This window comes from Lampris incognitus, chromosome 3 (assembly GCF_029633865.1).
Source record: "Lampris incognitus isolate fLamInc1 chromosome 3, fLamInc1.hap2, whole genome shotgun sequence".
In the NCBI taxonomy this organism is placed as follows: domain Eukaryota; kingdom Metazoa; phylum Chordata; class Actinopteri; order Lampriformes; family Lampridae; genus Lampris; species Lampris incognitus.
This window is the reverse complement of record NC_079213.1, coordinates 21757831-21779295: the sequence shown is the minus strand read 5'-3', so window position 1 is coordinate 21779295 and position 21465 is coordinate 21757831. Positions and strand designations below refer to the sequence as shown.

The 21465-nt window shown below is 46.1% G+C and overlaps 1 protein-coding gene across 1 annotated transcript in view; it reads left to right on the top strand.

Moving 5' to 3' along the window:
* tbc1d22a (TBC1 domain family, member 22a) overlaps window positions 1-21465 on the top strand; it is a 238848-nt gene that overhangs the window by 70329 nt on the left and 147054 nt on the right. Inside the window, exons 9-10 of the mRNA XM_056277478.1 lie at window positions 8308-8422; window positions 18661-18665. Of these exons, the coding sequence (XP_056133453.1) occupies window positions 8308-8422; window positions 18661-18665 (120 nt within the window). The remainder of the gene's footprint in view (window positions 1-8307; window positions 8423-18660; window positions 18666-21465) is intronic.

The following is a 21465-nucleotide window of genomic DNA, read 5'->3' as shown; positions in this document are numbered from 1 at the left end:
CTTCAATCAAGGACACCAATCCACTAACTATCTCTCTCTCTGTCTCCTTCCTCCTCCTCCACCTCCTCCTCCTCCTGCTCTCTGTAATTCTGTGATGGCCAGATCTGAGCTAACCTGCCCGTTGCTTTTGTGTGTCTTTCTCTCTCTGTCTCTCTCTGTCTCTCTCTCTGCAGATTCACATTGACATACCGAGAACTAATCCTCTTATTCCTCTCTTTCAACAAGCTTCTGTCCAAGAGGTGAGACCCCCGCCCTGCTGCACACACATCGAAGTCTTCCTCCACAAACCTTCCTCCCCTAACAGGCTGGGTTTTTTTTCGTCAGCTTTCAGGAAGGGTTGGGTGGTAACTTCACAATGGCATGGGTGTTGCATGGAGCAAAAACATTAGGGACATGAGGCTATGGAAATTCATCCCGTGGCCAAATTTCAAGCCCACAGGTAGTTGAGTTTAATTTTGTGCAGCTGGAGCCTCGTGTGCCCACACTGGCCTAAGAGCTAATCCAACCCGAGCTCCTCTGGCTCCACTGATCTGACTTCTCTTTGGTCTCACTGTCTAATACCTACGGCGAGATGACCCTTCCTTCTAAAACCAGTCGCTGAATACAAATCATGTACAGCAAGGTTTTCAAGGTGTTGTCGGTGTGAGGATGATTTTCAGGGGATTTTATTTTAACTTTATACTAACAGACCTGTGCCCCGGGCCATAGGGTTAGTGGTTGTGTCGGGAAGGGCATCCGATGTAAAATTTGCCAAATCATAATGTGGATTGAAAAGACCATACCGGATTAGTCGAGGCTCCATACCGGATCGGTCAAGGCCTGTGTTAACAACAACCGCCATTGGTGCTGTGCCCTCACAGGGTACTGATGGAAACTATAAAATCCGCTTTGGCAACCCCTGAGAAACGGAATAAGCCAAATGAAAAAGAAGAAGATATTGAGAGATGAGGCTCGAGTGCATTTTTGTATCTCGAGGTGGAATTTGGACAACATTAATAGAAGTTAGAAAAAAACCAAAGGTGTTAATGAAGGGTTTGTACCTCAGTAAATGGTATTTTCCCAGTAATCATAAAACTGTTCACTTACATACCCCCCCCCTTTTTTTTTTCTCCCCAATTGTATCCGACCAATTACCCCACTCTTCCGAGCTGTCCCAGTCACTGTTCCACCCCCTCTGCTGATCCGGGGAGGGCTGCAGACTACCACATGCCTCCTCCGATACATGTTGAGTCGCCAGCCGCTTCTTTTCACCTGACAGTGAGGAATTTTGCCAGGGGGGCGTAGTACATGGGAGGATCACGCTATTTCCCCCAGTTCCCTCTCCCCCCCAAACAGGCGCCTCGACCAACCAGAGGAGGCGCTAATGCAGCGACCAGGACACATACCCACATGCGGCTTCCCACCCGCAGACACGGCCAATTGTGTCTGTAGGGATGCCTGACCAAGCCGGAGGTAACGCGGGGATTTGAACCGGTGATCTCTGTGTTGGTAGACAACGGAATAGACCGCTACGCTACCCAGACGCCCCAGTCTACTTACATACTTTAGACAAAAACATTAGCATTAGCATCAAGTGAAAACAAAACAAAATCAACCCATAGTATGTGAGGCACACAATGAATATAAAAAAATATGATTTTCTTGAAATAAGAAATGGTCAAAATGTAGAATCTCGACTTGATCATGAATCATAAGTCACTCTTGGTGAGCTGAATTCCTAAAATATAAATGTAAATACACTTAATATTGTACAAAAAGTTAGCACCCAGTGGAATGCCTGAAAGAGTTTAGTTCAGCCGGTTTAAGTGATTCTACTTTTGAATAGTTCCCCGGAGGGTGAAGTTTTCCTAAATGCCTTAGCGCTCAGAATAAGTTTGTTACATTTTAACTCAATGAAGTTAAGTTGAACTTAGTTGTACTGTACTTTTGGGAAGTGCTGCCAGACACGGTGCTGCTGGCCTGAAAAAGCAGAGTGCTTACAGTTCCAAAAGTAGCAGTCTACAATGAAGAGCCAGCTAATGAGCTGGCGAGCTCTCTGTACTGCTGTGATACACACGAGCGCACACACACACACACACACACACACACACACACACACACACACACACACACACACACACACAAATTTTTGTACGTTCACACAGGGGTCTGTATGTGTGGATAGCCTCACAGATCGGAATGAGCACACCACATGCTCTCATTAATGCACACGTGTACCAGTGCAAGTGCATGCGCTCATCAGACATTCATACACTTTAATAATCTCTTAAACATAGACACACTCATGCACACAAACATGTATAGTATAGTACATATGCACTGTACCCTCCTGCTGCCCCAGTCTTCTTCTGGGAACAGTTGTGGGCTTTTGGCTGTAACCAGGGAGGCAAGCAGAGATGGGACAGAGAGCTCAGATTGAGTGAATAAGAGAGAAGACAAAGGAGGGAACGAGGGTGGGAGGAGTGGAGCTCAGTATGTGTACCGCCCTCTGTCCTGGTACCATTCGCTTTCTCCTATCCACTACTCCTCCTTTATTATTGACACCCCCCAGGCACCCATCTCTCTCCTTATTGCATGCAAAGTTGGTGGCACGATGGTGCAGTGGTTAGCGCTGTCGCCTCACAGCAAGAAGGCCCTGGGTTCGAACCCTGGGGTTGTCCAACCTTGGGGGTCATCCCTGGTCGTCCTCTGTGTGGAGTTGGCATGTTCTCTCCGTGTCTGTGGTGGGTTTTCTCCGGGTGCTCCGGTTTCCCCCACCATCAAAAAGACATGCATGTTATGGTTAATACTCCTGTCTGTGCCCCTGACTGAGGCATGGCAAGACGAACTGGAGTTGGTCCCCGGGTGCTGCACGGCGGCTGCCTACTGCTCCTATTGTGAAAGCCACCTGCAGGCTTTGATGTATCCAGGCTTTTTGTGCGTTTTGTTTTGTAAGTGTTCCTTTTTTTAGTATATGGTGATGCTTGCCATAGCACACTCTCAAGATTACCTCCGCTTCACCTCATTCAGCTGTTTTCCTCTCTCTCTTCTTCTCACAGGGGGTGAGAGGAATTAAGTAAAATTTAGTGAGATGAAAGACGGTCAGCAGTTTGTGCCATTCCACAAGACAGAGGGTGCTGTAGTGAGCCTGTAGGGATTTCCTAAGTGGATTTCAAGTCATCAATTTTATTTGTATAGCCCATTATCACAAATTACAAATTTGCCTCAGTGGGCTTTACAGCAACACAACATCCTGTCCTTAGACCCTTGCATCGGATAAGGAATAACTCCCTAAAAAAAAACCTTTAACAGGGAGAAAAAGTAGGAAGAAACCTCAGGGAGAGCAACAGAGGAGGGATTGCTCTCCCAAGATGGACAACATGCAGTGGATGTTGTGTTTACACAATTTACAGAATACAACACTGAAAGAGGATAACAGAATTATAATGGAATTATAATATATGAAAACTGATGAGGAGGATGCCAAGCAGTGTCCAGACGCCATCAGAACAGCCCAGCACCTGAACCACACGACCACCATCACCATGTAGACCTGACATGAGTACAGACTACACATGCACACAGGGGAGACTCACATCACTCCATTCACATACATGGGAGAAGAGACAAGAAAAGACATTAGTCACACATCTGAGAGAAAGAAGGATATAACATTGAAGCAGGGTATGGATTTATTAGATATATAAAAAAATGTGATGAGGAGGATGCCAGGCAGTATCCAGGTGGTGACAAGCATCACCATGGAGACCTGGGAGACTACACATGCACACGGGAGACTCACATCACACCATTCACACACAGAGAAGAAGAGGAAGGAGAAGACATCATTCAGAGAGAGAAGACGTGAGAGAAGAGAACAGTTTGCAATAGTCAATAGTCTATACTCTATGATCTCGTCAGCAGAACAGTGCTTGGTAAATTCTCGAGACAGAAATGGACCCGTCATGCAGTACAGGTTGTGAAGCACTCAAAGGCAACTAATCGTAGGTTAAGGCAAAAAGACGAGTTTTAAGTTTGGATTTAAAGGACTCAGCAGACTCTGATGGTCTGATGGCAGCAGGCAGGTTATTCCACAAGAACCCGATAGGAAAAGACCCTGCCACCAGCTGACTTCTTTTCAACTTAGGGTACACAGAGGAGCCCTGTATTTCGAGAGCATAGAGCTCAAGATGGAATATACGGTTTAAGGAGATCAGACAGGTGAGATGGGGCAAGCCCATTTGGGATTTTATGAGTCTGCAGAAGCACCTTCAAGTCTGGTCTAACATGGATAGGAAGCCAATGAAGGGAGGCAAGAATTGGTGTAATATGGTCAAATTTTCTAGTTTTAGTTTAGTCAAATGATGACGTTCTCTTCATCTGGGGGAATTGAGCAGCCCCTGTGCAACGTAGGTAGTCAGCAGTTGCGAGTTCCCAAGCAGGATGTGACAAAAGTCGAGCGATAGCCCCCAAGTTGTGATAAATTGGTTCAAAGTTTAGGATTTTGGGGGAAACTGTCATCTTTGTATGCTTCAATTTGTAGCATTCAGCTGACTTGAGAATAAGAGCAAGCACGTAAGGGGTACACCATATACTATGCTGACTGTACTCTTTTAATGTGTGTGGGGGGGTAGTTAACAGTTTAGAGCCCCCCCCCCAGCTTGTTCACCATTAGGATTCCCAGGGGCTGTTGCAGTGGTGCTGTGGAATCTTGACACAAGAAACTTGTAAACTTCCAGATTCCAACAATGTGCCCAATCTTGCAAAGACTATCTGAAATTAATCACCAGATTCATTTATCTAACAGTTAATCCAGCTCGCTAACTTCTGGGTACACACTGAACTCTAGGTAACCCACAGATGATCGTAACAGTTAATGTCTCAGTTTAAGCTTGTCCTGTTCGTTTTTATCTCTGCTACACTACAACACACACCCTTTTGTGAACACGCGCGTGCACACACACACACATACACACTAGGGTCAGCCATTGATTTCTGCCGACTGTTTTACAGTCTCATTTCCACACTGGGATGGGCTTATGGAGTACTGAGACGATGAGAGAAAGAGACAGACAGACAGAGCGAGACTACATGTTTCTATGGTCCCTCTGAAGCAGACTGGACAGGGAGGTGCGTCCATGTGTGTCCATGCATGTTTACGTGCTTTGCAGAATAAGGGGTCTTTGTGTGAGTGCTTGCATGGCCACACGCAGGCCGTTTTTGAGGTTGCACCAAAAGAAATTATCTGTGGTTGCAAGTTAGATAGCCCCGCACAAATACTTAGAATGTCACCAACATTTTTTACCCTACCAGGGATTACATTACTCAAACCTCTAAAACCGGCAGCACCGTGGCGCAGTGGTTAGCGCAGTCGCCTCACAGCAAGAAGGTCCTGGGTTTGAACCCCGGGGTTCTCCAACCTCGGGGGTTGTCCTCTGTGTGGAGTTTGCATGTTCTCCCCGTGTCTGCGTGGGTTTCCTCTGGGTGCTCCGGTTTCCTCCCACAGTCCAAAGAGATGTAGGTTAGGTGAATCGGCCATACTAAATTGTCCGTAGATGTGAATGTGTCGGCCCTGTGATGGTCTGGCAGCCTGTCCAGGGTGTCTCCCCGCCTGCTGCCCAATGACTGCTGGGATAGGCTCCAGCATCCCTGTGACCTGACTTAGGATAAGCGGCTTGGATAATGGATGGATGAATGGATAGACCGAAAAGAAGTCCCCCACCCTCTGCTCACACGCACACGCACGCACGCATGCACGCACACATGCACGCACGCACCACCATCACCAGTTCCTCAGTAGGATGACCGCTGGGTCTGACTATGATGATGAAAGGAGGAGGTGTTCAGTGGGGGCTGAGTGGGAATTGTAAGGGGGAGCCAGAGACATACCAACAGTCCCATCGTCCAGTGTTGGCATCGATGTCATCATCTTTAATAAAACATGAAATAATGGAAAATAATAAATATCTAAAAAGAAAGACCTCAGAAACAGACAGGTCGCCACTTCCACCACCTTATTCCTGTCCCAAATTAAACGAGGACCAAAGTTATTTAGAACAGCGATGGAAACACGACACCGTTTGGGCAGAGCCGGTTGTGTGGTTGAGGGGCTGGGGATCCGTCCCTGCAATACAGTCATAATGGACTTTAAACCCCCGTATAATTCAGCGGGACTGACAGCATTAAACTGCTACCCTAACGAAGTTGGAAGTGTTTTGAAGTGAGAGTTAAAAAAAAAAAACATCAAGAAGACGAGGAGAGTGAGTGAGGTGGAGTGGGATGAAGTGAGAGACAGACAGACTGAATGGGGGAGAGCGAGATAAAGGAGAACAAAGTTGGCGTCAACGGTGTGAAAGTTGTTTTGCGTGCGATGGCGCCACGCCGCATGTTAAAATACGGGCGAGAAATCGCTCTTGAAGTGCGAGGCATTGCTGTGTGTGGAGAGACAGGAGCATCGGCAGAGAAAAGCTTCACCTTGAATTATATACCGCTCACCCATGTCTCCGTGAATCTCCTCTGTGTTCAAAGCACATCCTGCATGAGTAAATTTTTTTGATTAAGGCAATCATATCCCGAGATCCACTGGAAAAAAAAAAACCAAACATCAGAAATATCACACTCACTCACTCGTTATTATTTTTGAAAGCAATTCTTAAATATTTTATAGTATACAACCTTAATATATAAGATCCAAACAGCGCAAACACCATCCGTCAATCACAAACAGGATTACAGAAGAATAAAAAAGTGTCTCTTTTTGCTCAGTATGATAAAAATTTTTTTTACCTATAAACAATTTAAAAGCCCATGTTTAAAAGTGGTTGAGGACATAATTTAAAATACAGTTTTACTGGGCGTCCGGGTGGCGTGGCGGTCTATTCCGTTGCCTACTAACACGGGGATCGCTGGTTCTAATCCCAGTGTTACCTCCGGCTTGCTGTGTTCTGGTCGCTGCACTAGCGCCTCCTCTGGTTGGTCGGGCTGCCTGTTCAGGGGGGCGGGGCGGCGGCGGCTGGGGGGAATAGTGTGATACTTCCACGCGCTACGTCTGCCTGATGAAACTCCTCACTGTCAGGTGAAAAGAAGCAGCTGGCGACTCCACATGTATCTGAGGAGGCATGTGGTAGTCTGCAGCGCTCCTTGGATTGGCAGAGGGGGTGGAGCAGCGACCTGGACGGCTCGGAAGAGTTGGGTAATCGGCCGGATACAATTGGGAGAAAAAGGGGGGGGGGATCCCATGTATAGTTATTTACCTTAGACCAGCATTTTGTAAAGGCCCTGTCCTCATGCACATCAGTGGCATAGGAGTTGCTCAGAGGTGAACCAGCAATATAAGCTGTTCTGAAGAGCCACAGTCAGCTCCTGGTCTACTCTACAGACGTGATCTGAGAATTCCCTAACACATCTGCAGAACAAGAGAAAACATATGATAGAGGAAGAGTTTCGTTGGTTAGAGCCTGTCTTCTGGGCAGCAGCCACAGCAAAGCAGATGCTGCCTGTTCCGTTCTGGTCCCACCCTGTAGGAAAACACACTTTCTCTCTTCTGCCGCTTGGCATGCATGTATTACGTTGACTCGCTGCTGACTGCCTTTCCATGCCACACACACTTTGTCAGTCTGCACCGACTAAGTGTGTGATTCTCACATTGCTTGATGCTCAAACAAGATCAGTCGACAATTTCAGGCAACAAGATCCAATGTAATTCTGACTGGACTAATACTTGTTCTGATCATGTTTTCAAGTGTGGGGAATTTGGTTGGGGTTATAAAGTTGGTAAATGTATATGTTTTGCTTTGTTTAATGTATATTATTCTTTATACACCACATTTATGTTAAAAATAGTTTAAATTGATATGATTAATTGTTGATTACTGAGGCTGTCCATGGAACTTGTGAACCACTTTAAGTCCTCCAATCATCCTGCTTTTATTTCTCTTAAGCACTAGGATTTTGCAGCCAACTCCAAATAATTCAGACATGATAAATGTGAGATGTCAAGTCATGCATGCAGATGTTGGATGTAAAACCGTGAACATTTGGTGCATTAGATTGGTATTTCTGATTGAATTTAACAGTTGTGTGTCTCTTGATGCATGCTCAGTAATGCAGGTGTAGAAATCTCAGGAAAGTTGGATCAGTTCATGTGGACACAAGATTTAGTGGAAGAGATGTCTCATCACTCACATGAGACGTTTCTCCCACTAACCCTTGTGTCCACATGCACCGATTCAACTTTTCTGGGACTGAAAAATGTAGTTTGTAAAGTGTTTTGTTTTGACTGTGTTGTGTGTATGTGTGTGTGTGTGTGTGTGTATGTGTGTGAGACAGATCTTTGAGAGGATCCTCTTTATCTGGGCCATCCGCCACCCAGCCAGCGGCTACGTGCAGGGCATAAATGACCTGGTCACTCCATTCTTTGTCGTTTATGTCTTTGAATACATCGGTGAGTACTCTACTCCCTTCCAGTCCTTATCCACTCCCAGTCTCTGCCTCACTCCACCTCCTCCTTTCAGTGCTCTGGGAATTTGGCACTGGTCTCGGCTCACAGTTTTGTCGAAACGTGGGACTGTGAACCCCTTGTACCTTATCAAGTTAATGCATTTATTGGATTGTCCCCCCCCCCCATTTTTTCTCCCCAATTTTATCCGGCCAATCACCCCTCTCTTCCGAGCCGTCCCGGTCACTGCTCCACCCCCTCTGCCGATCCGGGGAGGGCTGCAGACTACCACATGCCTCCTCCAGTACATGTGGAGTCGCCAGCCGCTTCTTTTCACCTGACAGTTAGGTGTTTCGCCAGGGGGATGTAGCATGTGGGAGGATCACGCTATTCCCCCCAGTTCCCCCTCCCCCCCAAATAGGTGCCCCGACTGACCAGAGGAGGCGTTAGTGCAGCGACCAGGATACATATCCACATCCAGCTTCCCACCCGCAGACACGGCCTGTTGTGTCTGTAGGGATGCCCGACAAAGCCGGCGGTAAAACGGGGATTTGAACCGGCGATCCCCTTGTTGGTAGGCAAATGCATGTATTGTTTTGTGGAGGTTTGCAAGTGCACACACACTGTTTGATTTTTCATGCCTCCCCCTGCTGTTTCTGTTGTTGTACAACATGTGTGCTAATGAAAGTTTCATTTCAATCTGTCATTCCCTTCTTCTGACAGCAGAAACTTATTGGTAGTAAAATGAATGACATACGTAAAAAGGAGGGTGGTAATTACTCTTGTTCAGTTGACTATAATCAACCAAGCAAAAATAATGAACGTACGGAGTTTGATTATCAAAACTGGTGTATCTTTGCGCAGAAACCAATCATTCTTCTGTATTTGCTTTAATTATTGAATGATTTTGCCATTTTTTTCTCTTTTTGAATAGGCTGATATCCTATTTTCAACATTTTTTTTTTTGGTAAATTTTGAAAGTCCTCTCAATATAATAAATTTTTGTGACATTATGCAGTAAATATGGGTGGGGAAGTGTATGCCGAGAAGTGAGATTTCTCAAACTGGGATTATGAACCAACCACCAGAGTGCTTCAGGAAGGGTGCATGTCCACATGCTTCCTAAGCTGCTTCTGTGTTTGTGTATGAATTCCATCCAACAAGAAAAGTAGGATCCTCTTGATCCACCGTACTCTCTCTGCAGTCGCTACTGGATCAAGTGAACCCGTCAGGAACGACAGAGGGCTTAGGCACTGGTGCACATGTTGCAAATTGCTATCATATGGCTGCTTATTTTTTTATGGTTTGTTTTGTTTGTGTATATTTATCCAGTTCTTTTTTCAATTTTCATAAAAATATACTTGTACCTATCCAAATCAGTTTTTTCTCTAATTTTTGATTCTTGTAGTATGTTGGGGGCGGCGCAGTGGGCGCGGTCGCCTCACAGCAAGAAGGTCCTGGGTTCGAACCCCGGGGTTGTCCAACCTTGAGGGTCATCCCAGGTCATCCTCTGTGTGGAGTTTGCATGTTCTTCCCATCCGTGTCTGCGTTGGTTTCCTCCGGGTGCTGCAGTTTCCTCCCACAGTCCAAAGACCTGTAGGTCAGGTGAATCGGCCATACTAAATTTTCCCTAGGTGTGAATGTGTCGACCCCGTGATGGCCTGGCAGCCTGTCCGGGGTGTCTCCCCACCTGCCACCCAATGACTGCTGGGATAGGCTCCAGCATCCCGTGGCCTGAATTCAGATAAGAGGGCTGGATAATGGATGGATGGATCATATTGGGTACGATTGCTTGGTACAGTGCCTGAGTACAATTACCACCAGTGGTTGGCGCAGTCGCCTCTCAGCAAGAAGGTGCTGGGTTTGAACCCCAGGGTTGTCCAACCTTGAGGGTCATCCCAGGGCATCCTGTGGAGTTTGCATGTTTTCCCCAGGTCTGTGATGGGTTTCCTCCAGATGCTCCGGTTTCTTCCCATAGTCGAAAAGACATGTAGGTCAGGTGATTTGGCCATACTAAATTGTCCGTAGGTGTGAATATGTGTTTGTGTTGGCCCTATGATGGTCTGGTGGCCTGTCCAGGGTGTCTCCCCGCCTGTGGCGGGGAGACAGGCTCCAACATCCCATGACCCGACTTTGGATAAGTGGCTTGGATAATAGATGGATGGATGTAGCATGTTGTTTTCATTGTACTTCATCACAAGCAGATGAGTGCAATTTTTATGGTACAATTCTGTTAATGCAATATTCTGCATTATCAGTATTGTCATTGTGATTGCTGGCTTAGTGTCATAATCATCAAGACTTCAACTTCTGAACTTTGTCTTAAGGTGAGGTGGGAGTGTGTGTTTTTTCTGTTTCTTTTAAACCCCTTTTTTCATTCTGTGACCCCCTCCCCCCTGTCCCTAAACCAGATGAAGTTGAACAAGCAGCATGCCCCACTCATTGCCCCTCGCCTCGGACAGCTTTCTTTGTCTCTTGAAGAATCAAAGATGAAGACGTAAAAATGTGTGTTACGTTCATGTGGTGCAGATACAGTATACATGGCTACAGGTAGGGGAAACGAGTGTGTGGGGAAGGGAAAGAGAGGTGAATGTGCACATGTGTGCGTTAGCATCCCAACCCAAAGCATGGCTGCGATTGCAACGATAAAATGTGAGGAATTGTTTTTTCTTGTGTCTTGTCCTGGCCTTTCCCCCAGCCATGCTTCTATCTGCCCAACTAATCTGCCCACCCACCCCATTTCTAGATCTTACAAAGCAAAGAATCAGCAGGGGGGGATTTTTCATGAGAAGCACACAAGGTCTATGGTTTTTAATTTCATCTCTCTCTCTCTCTCTCTCTCTCTCTCTCTCTCTCTCTCTCTCTCTCTCTCTCTGCCTACATCTCTTTTCGTCTGTCTTTGGGGTTTTGTTTTCACTACCACTTGTCACCATGCTGTGGAGAGAGTTGGCTAATTTTACAGTCTAGTTAGCGTGGTTTTCTTTTTGCATTCAGCACCCACCATGAACATCTTCACCCATGCAGCATCTTGTTTACACACGAATTTTACTTGATGCGCTGCACTTATATCACGTATATTTTTGTTTTTTTTTATATTTCCCTCTCCCCAATTGTATCCAGCCAATTACCCCACTCTTCCGAGCCATACCAGTCGCTGCTCCACCCCCTCTGCCAATCCGGGGAGGGCTGCAGACTACCACATGCCTCCTCAGATGCATGTGGAGTCACCAGTCGCTTCTTTTCCCCTGACAGTGAAGGACGCACTAGTTTCACTAGGGGGACGCATCATGTGGGAGGCTATTCCACCCCCCCCCCCCCCAACAGGCACACCGACCGACCAGAGGAGGCGCTAGTGCAGCGACCAGGACATACCCACATCCGGCTTCCAACCCACAGACACGGCCAATTGTGTCTGTAGGGACACCCGACCAAGCCGGAGGCAACATGGGGATTCGAACCGGTGATCCCTGTGTTGGTAGGCAACAGAATAGACCGCCATGCCACCTGGATGCCCCCCACCCCACTGTTTCTCTCCTGCTCTGTTGTGCTCTCATTCTCTGTCTGTCTCTCTGAGTCACACTCTCAGATCCTCAAAGCATCACCCCATGTTTTGTTTCCATGCATCTCCATGCACTGATGAGCTTTGAAAAAACAGCTTGCACAAAGCTAACAAACCTTCAAACGCGCCTGGCTGGCGTCTTACATGATGGCTTGATGGGGCCACTTGTTTTCCTATCTGACTGGGGGACAGGGGAGAGAAGAGAGGGATGTGGCTCTTTCATGCTCGGGAATGAGCCGGGCCTAATTATGATGCGTTGTGAAGGGGCAGGAAGCATGAGATATCATCCCTCTGATGCTTTGTTGCTCCGTCGCGCTCTCTTGCTCTTTCCCTTCTTCTCTTGCCATCCACTTTTCTTTCTTCTGCTTCTTCTCATTTTTTTCCTTCTCTCTCGCTCTCCTTCGCTCATTCGCCATCTTCCCTCTCTTCTTCTCTCCCCCATGTGAGTCGGCAGAGTCACAGTAGAATCAAAGACGTGTTGGTCTCCTTGCGGGGATGAAAATATTACCATTTGGATTTGGGCACATCTTTTATGCCAACTGATAATACAATTCTGCATACTCACATTCACAGATAGTGTTGCATGCGTGCGCGCACACACACACACAAACCCCATCACTGGCCCACACGACTAATGGCTCTTACACTCACACGAACTGTACACGTTTGTTGGGGAAGGTGTTTGTGGGTCAGATAAACTAAATTCACACCTCCTACTCCTGCTCAATCTCTGTTGGCCAGTTATTGTTGTTTTTGGCGGGCATTAGGTCAAATACTGACCTGTTAAACCCAGGGCACATGAGCCTATTCGGGTCAGAACCTAAACATCCCACACATAGAAGGATTATAAGAAATCATCCAATGATGCATCCATTTTTTTGGGGGGGGGGTTTCCCCCTTTTTTCTCCCCAACTGTACTTGGCCAGTTACCCTATTTTCCAAGCCCTCCTGGTCTCTGCTCCATCCCGTCTGCTGAGCCAGGGAGGGCTGTAGACTAACTACCACATGCCTCCTCCGATACATGTGGATTCGCCAGCCGCTTCTTTTCACCTGACAGTGAGGAGTTTCGCCAGGGGGACGTAGCGCATGGGAGGATTATGATATTCCCCCCAGTCATCCCCCCGAACAGGCCCCCGACTGACCAGAGGAGGCGCTAGTGCAGTGACCAGGACACATACCCACATCCGGCTCCCCACCCGCAGACACGGCCAATTCTGTCTGTAGGAACACCCGACCAAGCTGGAGGTAACACTGGGATTCAAACCGGCGATCCCCGTGTTGGTAGGCAACGGAATAGACCGCTACACTACACGAACGCCCCAATGATGCATCCATGTTTGGAGAATTTGGTGCATGTCATAATCTAGCATGACTGTCTCTGCACAGCTGAGGCAGATGGAGACATCATGATAGCTCTAAATTCCTCTAAATGCTTTGAGAAATTAAAATGATTACGGCTATGTATTCACCCTGTCCACCAGCGCCCTTTTCTCCTCTGTCATTTCTGTTGACTTCATAGCTTCACAAAGAAGCACGGCATAGTGTACTGTTATCAGTGTTAGAGCTGGCGTTAAGCTGTTTTTATGTATATAATTCCATGTGAGGCTTTGTGTAGTTGGAGTAACAGCCAGTGGGTGAGGATGTGAGCTACCTTACTGAGAGCCTGATTGGGATTTTGACCTGCCTGCAAATAGTCTGCCCTCAATAAACACGACTGTCGTGTTGTTACAGAGTTGTTGTTTTCTTCTGCCTGATAGTCTTTTTGTGTGCTTTTTTTATTCAGCCACTGTCTCTAGTAGCTCACAGAAAGGTGAATCAGTTCATTTGGACACAACTTTTAGTGGGAGAAAAGTTTTGTCACTCATCCAAGTGACGTCTTCAGTCTCAACTGACTGCAAGTATCCCCACCCTTATAAACAATACAGTGGCATAACGACCGAAACTAACGATCGATTTCATATGCAGATAGGCGTGACCATTAACTAGCGTTATAATGACTATGTGTACTATTCACAGAGGATAGTACACAGTACGATAGTACGCAGTATGATAGCATATGCTGTTAAGTGCCAGGAGGATTGCCGTGACTTGTACATTGGGGAAACTAAACAGATGCTGGCTAAGAGGACGGCACAACACAGGAGAGTTAACATGTCAGGCCAGGACTCCACAGTCTACACCATCTACAGGCCAGTGGCCACTCTTTCAAGGATGAGGATGTGCACATCCTTGATAGGGAGGAACGTTGGTTTGAATGGAGAGTCAAAAAGACCATCTATGTGAAGAGGGAACGACCATCCCTGAACTGGGGGGGGGGAGTACATCTGTCGCCATTTTATAATGCTGAGATTGCGACTATTCCCCAATCCTCAGTGAATAGTACACATGGCCATGAAAACTCTAGTTAATGCTCACACCTATTTGCGTATGAAACCAATCATTGGTATCAGTCGTTATGCCACTGAATTGTTTATAAGGGTGGGGATACTAGCAGTCAGTTGAGACTGAAGAGGTCACTTAGATGAGTGGTGAAACGTTTCTCTCAATAAACGTGTCCAGATGAACTGATTCAACTTTCTATGATTTTCTTAACCTGGATTATTAAGCATGCATAAAGACATGTCTCTGATAGCATGTTGTCTTTCTCAATATTTTCCTTTTATCACTCTGGTTTGTCTTAAAGACCCCCTCTGATGAAAATCAAGTTTTTAACCTTGTTAACATGTGCATGTGGTGTTAGGGTAATGTTATAAGACTTTTTAAGAAATCTTCTTCTTCTTTCGGCTTGTTCCCTATTTCTGAGGGGTCGCCACAGCGGATTTTTGCCCCCCATAGCTTTCTGTCTGACGCATCCTTCTCCCGCAGTCTAACCGTCCTCATGTCCTCCTCTATCTGGTGTCTCCATTTTTTCCTTGGTCTTCCTCTTTTTCTTTTGCCAGGTATTTCCAGGTCCAATACTTTCTTTCCTGTATAGCCTATGCCTCCTCTCTGTACATGTCCAAACCATCTCAAGTAAATGGCCAAACCATCTCAGTCTTGTCCTCTCAACTTCTCATTCATTCCTCTGATCTTGAACACAGCTCTCACTTCTTCATATCCCTTCTGGTCTTTTCTAGTCACTCCCAAGGACCAATGCAGCATGTTCATCTCTGCTACCTGGGATGTAGAGTCTAGTATCTCTGTTGTTGTCACTGTGTCCATACCATAGAGCATGGCAGGCCTGTTACAAGACACATCAGGACCAAAATAAGCAGTCGGTGCCATCGCTGCGCATATCTGCTTTGAAAATGCAGTGTACCAAGGACAGTCTCAAAAAATGGATTCAGACAGGTGGGGTTTCATACGTCACAAACCTAAGGAACCAATCTCGTTTAATGGATGGGGTGGTGCTTTACATCTCATTATGTGCACCCGCTTCAGCGATGCGAGCCAGAGGAGATGCCAGGTCGTAATTGTGCCAGTTAGAAGTTTCATTACCTTAAAAACGATGGCAGAGACGTGTCTTAACGTGTTTTCGGCTGTAAATTTACAAAAGGATAAACAGTGAGCCTTCATTTATTACCGAAGGATCCTAAAATCTAAGAGAAAGGGGTGCAGTTTATTTGGGGAAAAAAACACAATGTCCCAACCAAACTTCCAGAGAAAACGCCGGTTTGCAGTAGCCATTTTCAAGAGCACCGTTTTAATTTTTTTTCACTAAAACAGATGGGTTTTGCCACAAAACGTACATTGAAGCCCGACGCTGTGCCATCTACTTACCCTGGAGACAGCGAGTACGAGCCGACGTGTCAGTCAACCGGTAAATTTATTTTCTTTCTATTTGCCAGATATTAATGCTTTAAACACTATGGTGTTTAAAGTGTTTCTTCCTAACGGGGCATCTTGAGTGTTCGTCTTTACAAGGGAGATACTAACTTGTCAGAGCTGGCGAGCGGTACCAAGATTTATTGAACATTAGCAACACAAGCTGAAGGCTCGTGTTATTTGTTAGCATTGCGTTTCTAACGTTGTAGAAAGCAATCCATAAAATACACTGCTAGTCTGATACGTCCACTTGTATGCTACTGAGGCAAGGCTGTTGCCGGGAGGGGGTTTGGACAGAGGACGGAGCCACATATCGTCAGTCAAAGATATATTTATTATGACACATACATACAGACATGAAGAGTAGACGGAGCCGGCGACAGATCTGGCCAGCATCGAGAGCTTTACCAGTCTTTCCCTGGTGCACCTCGCGCCCCTTCCTCCATTCTCTGGCTCCGCTTCCTCACAGCGACAGCCAACCAGCAGCAGCCCCCGCCTACGGTGTGCTGTTCGTGGCACACGTGGCATCTCCCTCAATTCCGTGCCCACGGCCCAGCACTCCCCCATGGTGTCGGTCAGCTCCGGCTCACCCTCCGTCTCTCTCTCCTTCCATGCCAGCCTGCTGTCTCTCTCATCTGGTAGTTTCTCCTCCGCCAGGTGTGGCGGCGGTGGTGGTGGGACTCCACTTGCCATGCTGGCCCATAGAGCAGACCGGTGGCTCAGTGGGGATGATAAGGACTCCGCAATCATCCCAACTTGCCTCCTCCTTCCCGCTGGCGCTAACAAGCCGCGGTGACCCGATCCAATTTGCTCTTCATCTTCGAAATCGGGTTCTGGTTCGAACATGTATGGATGACTTACTCCTATTTTACCACTTGCCATTGTGTAGCATACAGTAGCAAGCAACACAGAAAAAAGCAGAGGTTGCTGTGTTTGATGAGCAGCGTCGGCGATGAGCAGGTATATGCACTGCAGGCGAGCGGCGGAGGGGTGGGGAGATGCAGGCAGGGGAGATTTTAATTGAGGGCAGGGATCATTTGCATAGTCATAGATTCTGGATTTTTTTTCTAATGAGGGTGAAGGAGTAGATGTGATTTTCAGGATTTTAAAAAGATAGTTGAACTTATTTTGCAGAAAAAACACATTTTTTTATATCAAGAGTATTTTATATGTCTTAAAACATGAGTGGAGAGGGACTTTAAGTGTTCTTCCCATAGATAGATAGATAGATAGATAGATAGATAGATAGATAGATAGATAGATAGATAGATAGATACACACACACACACACACATACATACATACATACTTGCTTATTTACTTACCTACTTGCTTACTTTATTGCCCCATGGGGAAATTTGATTTGGACTTCTCTTTCTTGCTCTGTTTCAAAACTCTTGCCTATCATTTCCTGTGGTTCACTGCCCCACCCCCACCCCCCACATTCTCTTTCTTTTTTTCTGGCACATTCTGGCACTGTTGTGCACGTTTGGATGTTCTGAAATACTCAGACTCCTTTGATTATGCAATACACAGAGGAACTGTCTGCCTAACCTTACCATCTCCATCCTTTCTTCAGCTCTCCTCCTTTCACTGATCATCACCAACTACACCCTCTGCTCTTCAATTAGTATAACACTTGATATTTATGATTGAATTAAACAAGTGTAGCCCTTGAAGCTCTTTATGTTGACTCTGTGTGTGTGTGTGTGCATGTGTTTCTGTGTTTATGAGTGTGTTAGCACCAGGTCATTAGCCAAAATCAAAAGGTGTCGGTCGGTAGTTGATTGATAGTCCCTTAGCACGTCATGATGAAACGTCCTGCTAAATTCGTTGTGCATTCACTCTGTCGGTATCAGCAATCAAGTGAGCCTGCCGGTATCGAAGAAAGCATTGATTTATAGAGTCCATCGTTCTTGCTCCCAGACACCAAGATGTTACTCCACTTCCCCATCTCCCTATCTTCAAGTATCTTCTTCTAGTGCCTCTCCCATTAGCCCAACAATAAGAGTCATCTAGTCAAGGCTGGGAGGGGCCATGATGGGGCGAGGATCAGGGCCTCTTTTAATGCAGGGCAGCCATCGATCGCCCTGTGGATCCATAATGTAATCTGCACATGGTTGGGCTCATGTATGGATCTGCACTAAGGAGATGTGTCTGTGGTGAGGATAGAAGGAGGAAGCGAACAAGAGATGGATTTGAGAGAGGAAAGAAGGTGCATTTAGGAAAGGAGGGTCCAACAGAAAGAGGACAAGCAATGCAGGGCATAGAGAAATCAAGGTAGAAATAAGAACGACAGAAAATGTTGGTATGCCGGCAGTCATACCAACATGTACCCTGGCTCTGCCATATGACAGAAGCTAAGCAGGTATGGGCTTGGCTAGTACTTGGATTGGAGACCTCCTGGGAAAAAATGAGTTGCTGTCGGAAGTGGTGTTGATGGGCCAGTAGGGGGCAGTCTTCCCTCTGGTCCTAATAAAAACAACAACAACAGCTACTGTGCTGTTAGAGATGCTGTCCTTCAGATGAGACGTTAAACCGAGGTCTTGACTCACTGTGGTCATTAAAGATCCTATGGCACTTATCGCAGAGTAGGGGGTTTCCTGGTGTCCTGTCAAAATTCCCAACCTGGCTCTTTCCATCTGGCCACCTAATCATCCCCTGTGTAATTGGCTCAATGAGTCCTCCGTCTCCACCTCAAGCTGATGTATGGTGAGTGTTCTGGTGCAAAATGGCTGCTGTGCATCACCCAAGTGGTGCTACACATTGGTGGTGGTTGAAATAAGTTACCGCCTTCAATGTGAGGCACGTTGGGTGTCTAGAAAAGCACTGTATAAATGTAATGATTATTATTATTAAAAAAAAAATTTCACATGCATAGAAGCAGTTGATAAAGACCAGTAGATGATGGCAGCATGTGTCTCTGAAGGTATACCTGCTCCCTGGAAGGAAAAATAAGTGAAAGCAATGGGAACGAAAGATCAGAACAAGTAAAAACAACAAACAGGCAAACAAGATTTCAAGTAAATAAACTTGAAATGAGAGACGTATGTGGCTTCATTGCAGGCATGAGACACCCCAGCACAGGCAGTCATCTCTCTTTTTCTACCAAAGAAAATGAGTGGCTTGGCACAGAACCACTAGGTTCTGCTGCTTTAAAGCTGCACTGGTAGCAGGCACAGAGTAGCTACCGACAGAGAAGCTGTTGCTAGCTGTCAAACTCTTTATGAGATCCTAGCAACAGAGAAAGCTGTTGCTAGGATCTTCTGAAGAGTTTGATGGTTGTGCGATATCTGGAAAACTGTGTGCTATTCTGCATGGAAGGCATACCGTTTGCATTTCCATGCCCAATCATTCTTGTTTGTCGCCAGACCACCTACGTAGGCAGGGGTCTGCACCGTTCCTGCAGCTTTTGATTAGTGCCTCCATTTGAGATCGTCATGTTGCTTCTAGATATCCTTCAAACACCGTAGAAGAACTGGATAACTGTCGAAATAATACGCACGCAAATTTGTATTACTTCAAATAATCCTTTATAAAACACTACATTTGTATGTCACTGCAAATTCATTTTTTATCCGTACTTAAGTTAAACTAGACAAAATCTGTACAAGTTAAGTCTGGATTTTAAAGGTCCAATATTTTGCACCTTGGCACTTTCATATAATTTCTAGGCATCTATGCAACATGTTAGTGACATTTCTTTGTAAAACTAAAAATTAGTGTCAATTTGTGCAGATTTTTCATAATTTATTATGTATGTATTTATCATTGAGTGCATTTATCTATTTTTGTCTACTACTGCTTTCTGCTGCTCCCATTAGGGGTCGCCACAGTGGCTCATCCGTTTCCATGTCTTCCTGTCCTCTGCATCATCACACCAGCCACCTGCATGTCCCCTCTCACCACATCCATAAACCTCCTCTTTGGCCTTCCTCTTTTCCTCTTCCCTGGCAGCTCCATATTCAGCATCCTCCTCCCAATATACCCAGCATCTCTCCTCCACACATGTCCAAACCATCTCAGTCTTGCCTCTTGCTTTGTCTCCAAACTGTCCAACCGGAACTGTCTCTCTAATATACTCGTTCCTAATCCTGTCCTTCTTCATCACTCCCAATTAAAATCTTGGCATAATTTTTTAAAATGTTATTTATGTATTTTTATTTGTTTATTATTTAACTTTATTATTGTTTATTTCTTTTTTTATGTTTGTGTTTATCCAAATTATATTTTCATACAATTCAGTTCTGTACCAGGATAAATAAATAAATAAATAAATACCCAACTTTGTTTGGGGTACATTGCTATTGAGTAGCCTAGTTTTGTGGCCAGAGTATAATCAGAACATCTTTAAACCATCATTTTAAGAGAAATACTATGTGAAAGGAATGTTTGTGCCTGTGAAACACCATGGAAATGAGTTGTGATGTTACAGGGCTGTTTCCTCATTAACCCGGTCTTCCTCCCCTTGTTCGGCCTATGTTGACAGACCTTTGACAACTCTGTTTCTCTGTTTTGCTTTGTCCCCCTGCCAACTTCTTCATCTTTGTTTTTCTCTTTCGCTCCTCCTTTAATCTGTCAAAGCTGGTATCCCTCACATAATCACATTCTTCTTTTCTGGCTCCCTCAGTAGGCTTCCTCCTCTTGTTTGACCTTCTGACTTTCTGTTTTCGTCCGTCTTTCTATCTTACTGACTGTTTATCTACATTGCTTTTCCTCTGTCTGTCTATCAGTGCCACTAATGCTACTGGGGGGTAATGGTATCCAAGTAGTCTCTGACAACCGAGAGTGGATATGGACTGGCCATAAAGCTTATCTTGTTTCTGGTGGGTGGCCAGTGTGTGTATACGTGGGCATTTGTGTGTTGGTATGCACATGAGTGGCGAGTATGCAAGCATGGATGTTTGCATGAGTGTGTGTCTGAGGAGAGTGAGAGAGAGTCCTGAGTCATTACTTTAAGGCAGAGATGTATAGGGGCGTCTGGGTAGCGTAGCAGTCTATTCCGTTGCCTACCAAGCCGGAGCTCGCCGGTTCGAATCCCCTGTATTACCTCCAGCTTGGTTGAGCATCCCTACAGACACAATTGGCCGTGTCTGCGGGTGAGAAGCTGGATGTGGGTGTGTGTCCTGGTTTCTGCACTAGCGCCTTCTCTGGTCGGTTGGGGCGCCTGTTCGGGGGGGAGGGAGAACTGGGGGGAATGGCTACATCCCCCTGGCAAAACTCCTCACTGTCAGGTGAAAAGAAGCAGCTGGCGACTCCACATGTATCGGAGGAGACGTGGTAGTCAGCAGCCCTCTCTGGATCGGCGGGGGTGGAGCAGCAACAGGGACGGCTCGGAAGAGTGGGGTGATTGGACGTGTGCAGTTGAGGAGAAAAGGGGGGGAAAATCCCACCCGGGGGAAAATCCCACCCCCCCCCCCCCAAAAAAAAAGTAAAAGCAGAGATGTAACAGTTAACGGGGGGTGAAAATTATGAAATGATGGCTAGAATACAACATGTTAGTAAAATCAAATGAGTCCAGCAGGCTGGTTTTGCAGTACGACTACTGTGAAGTTTGGACAAAATCAGTGGAGTGGATTTTAAGCAAAGGCCTAAGTGCTCGCCCTACTGGAAATCATGATTCACTTTTCCACAACCACTTCTACATGTAGGATAATGTGCTTAGTGAACATGGACACCTGCACTT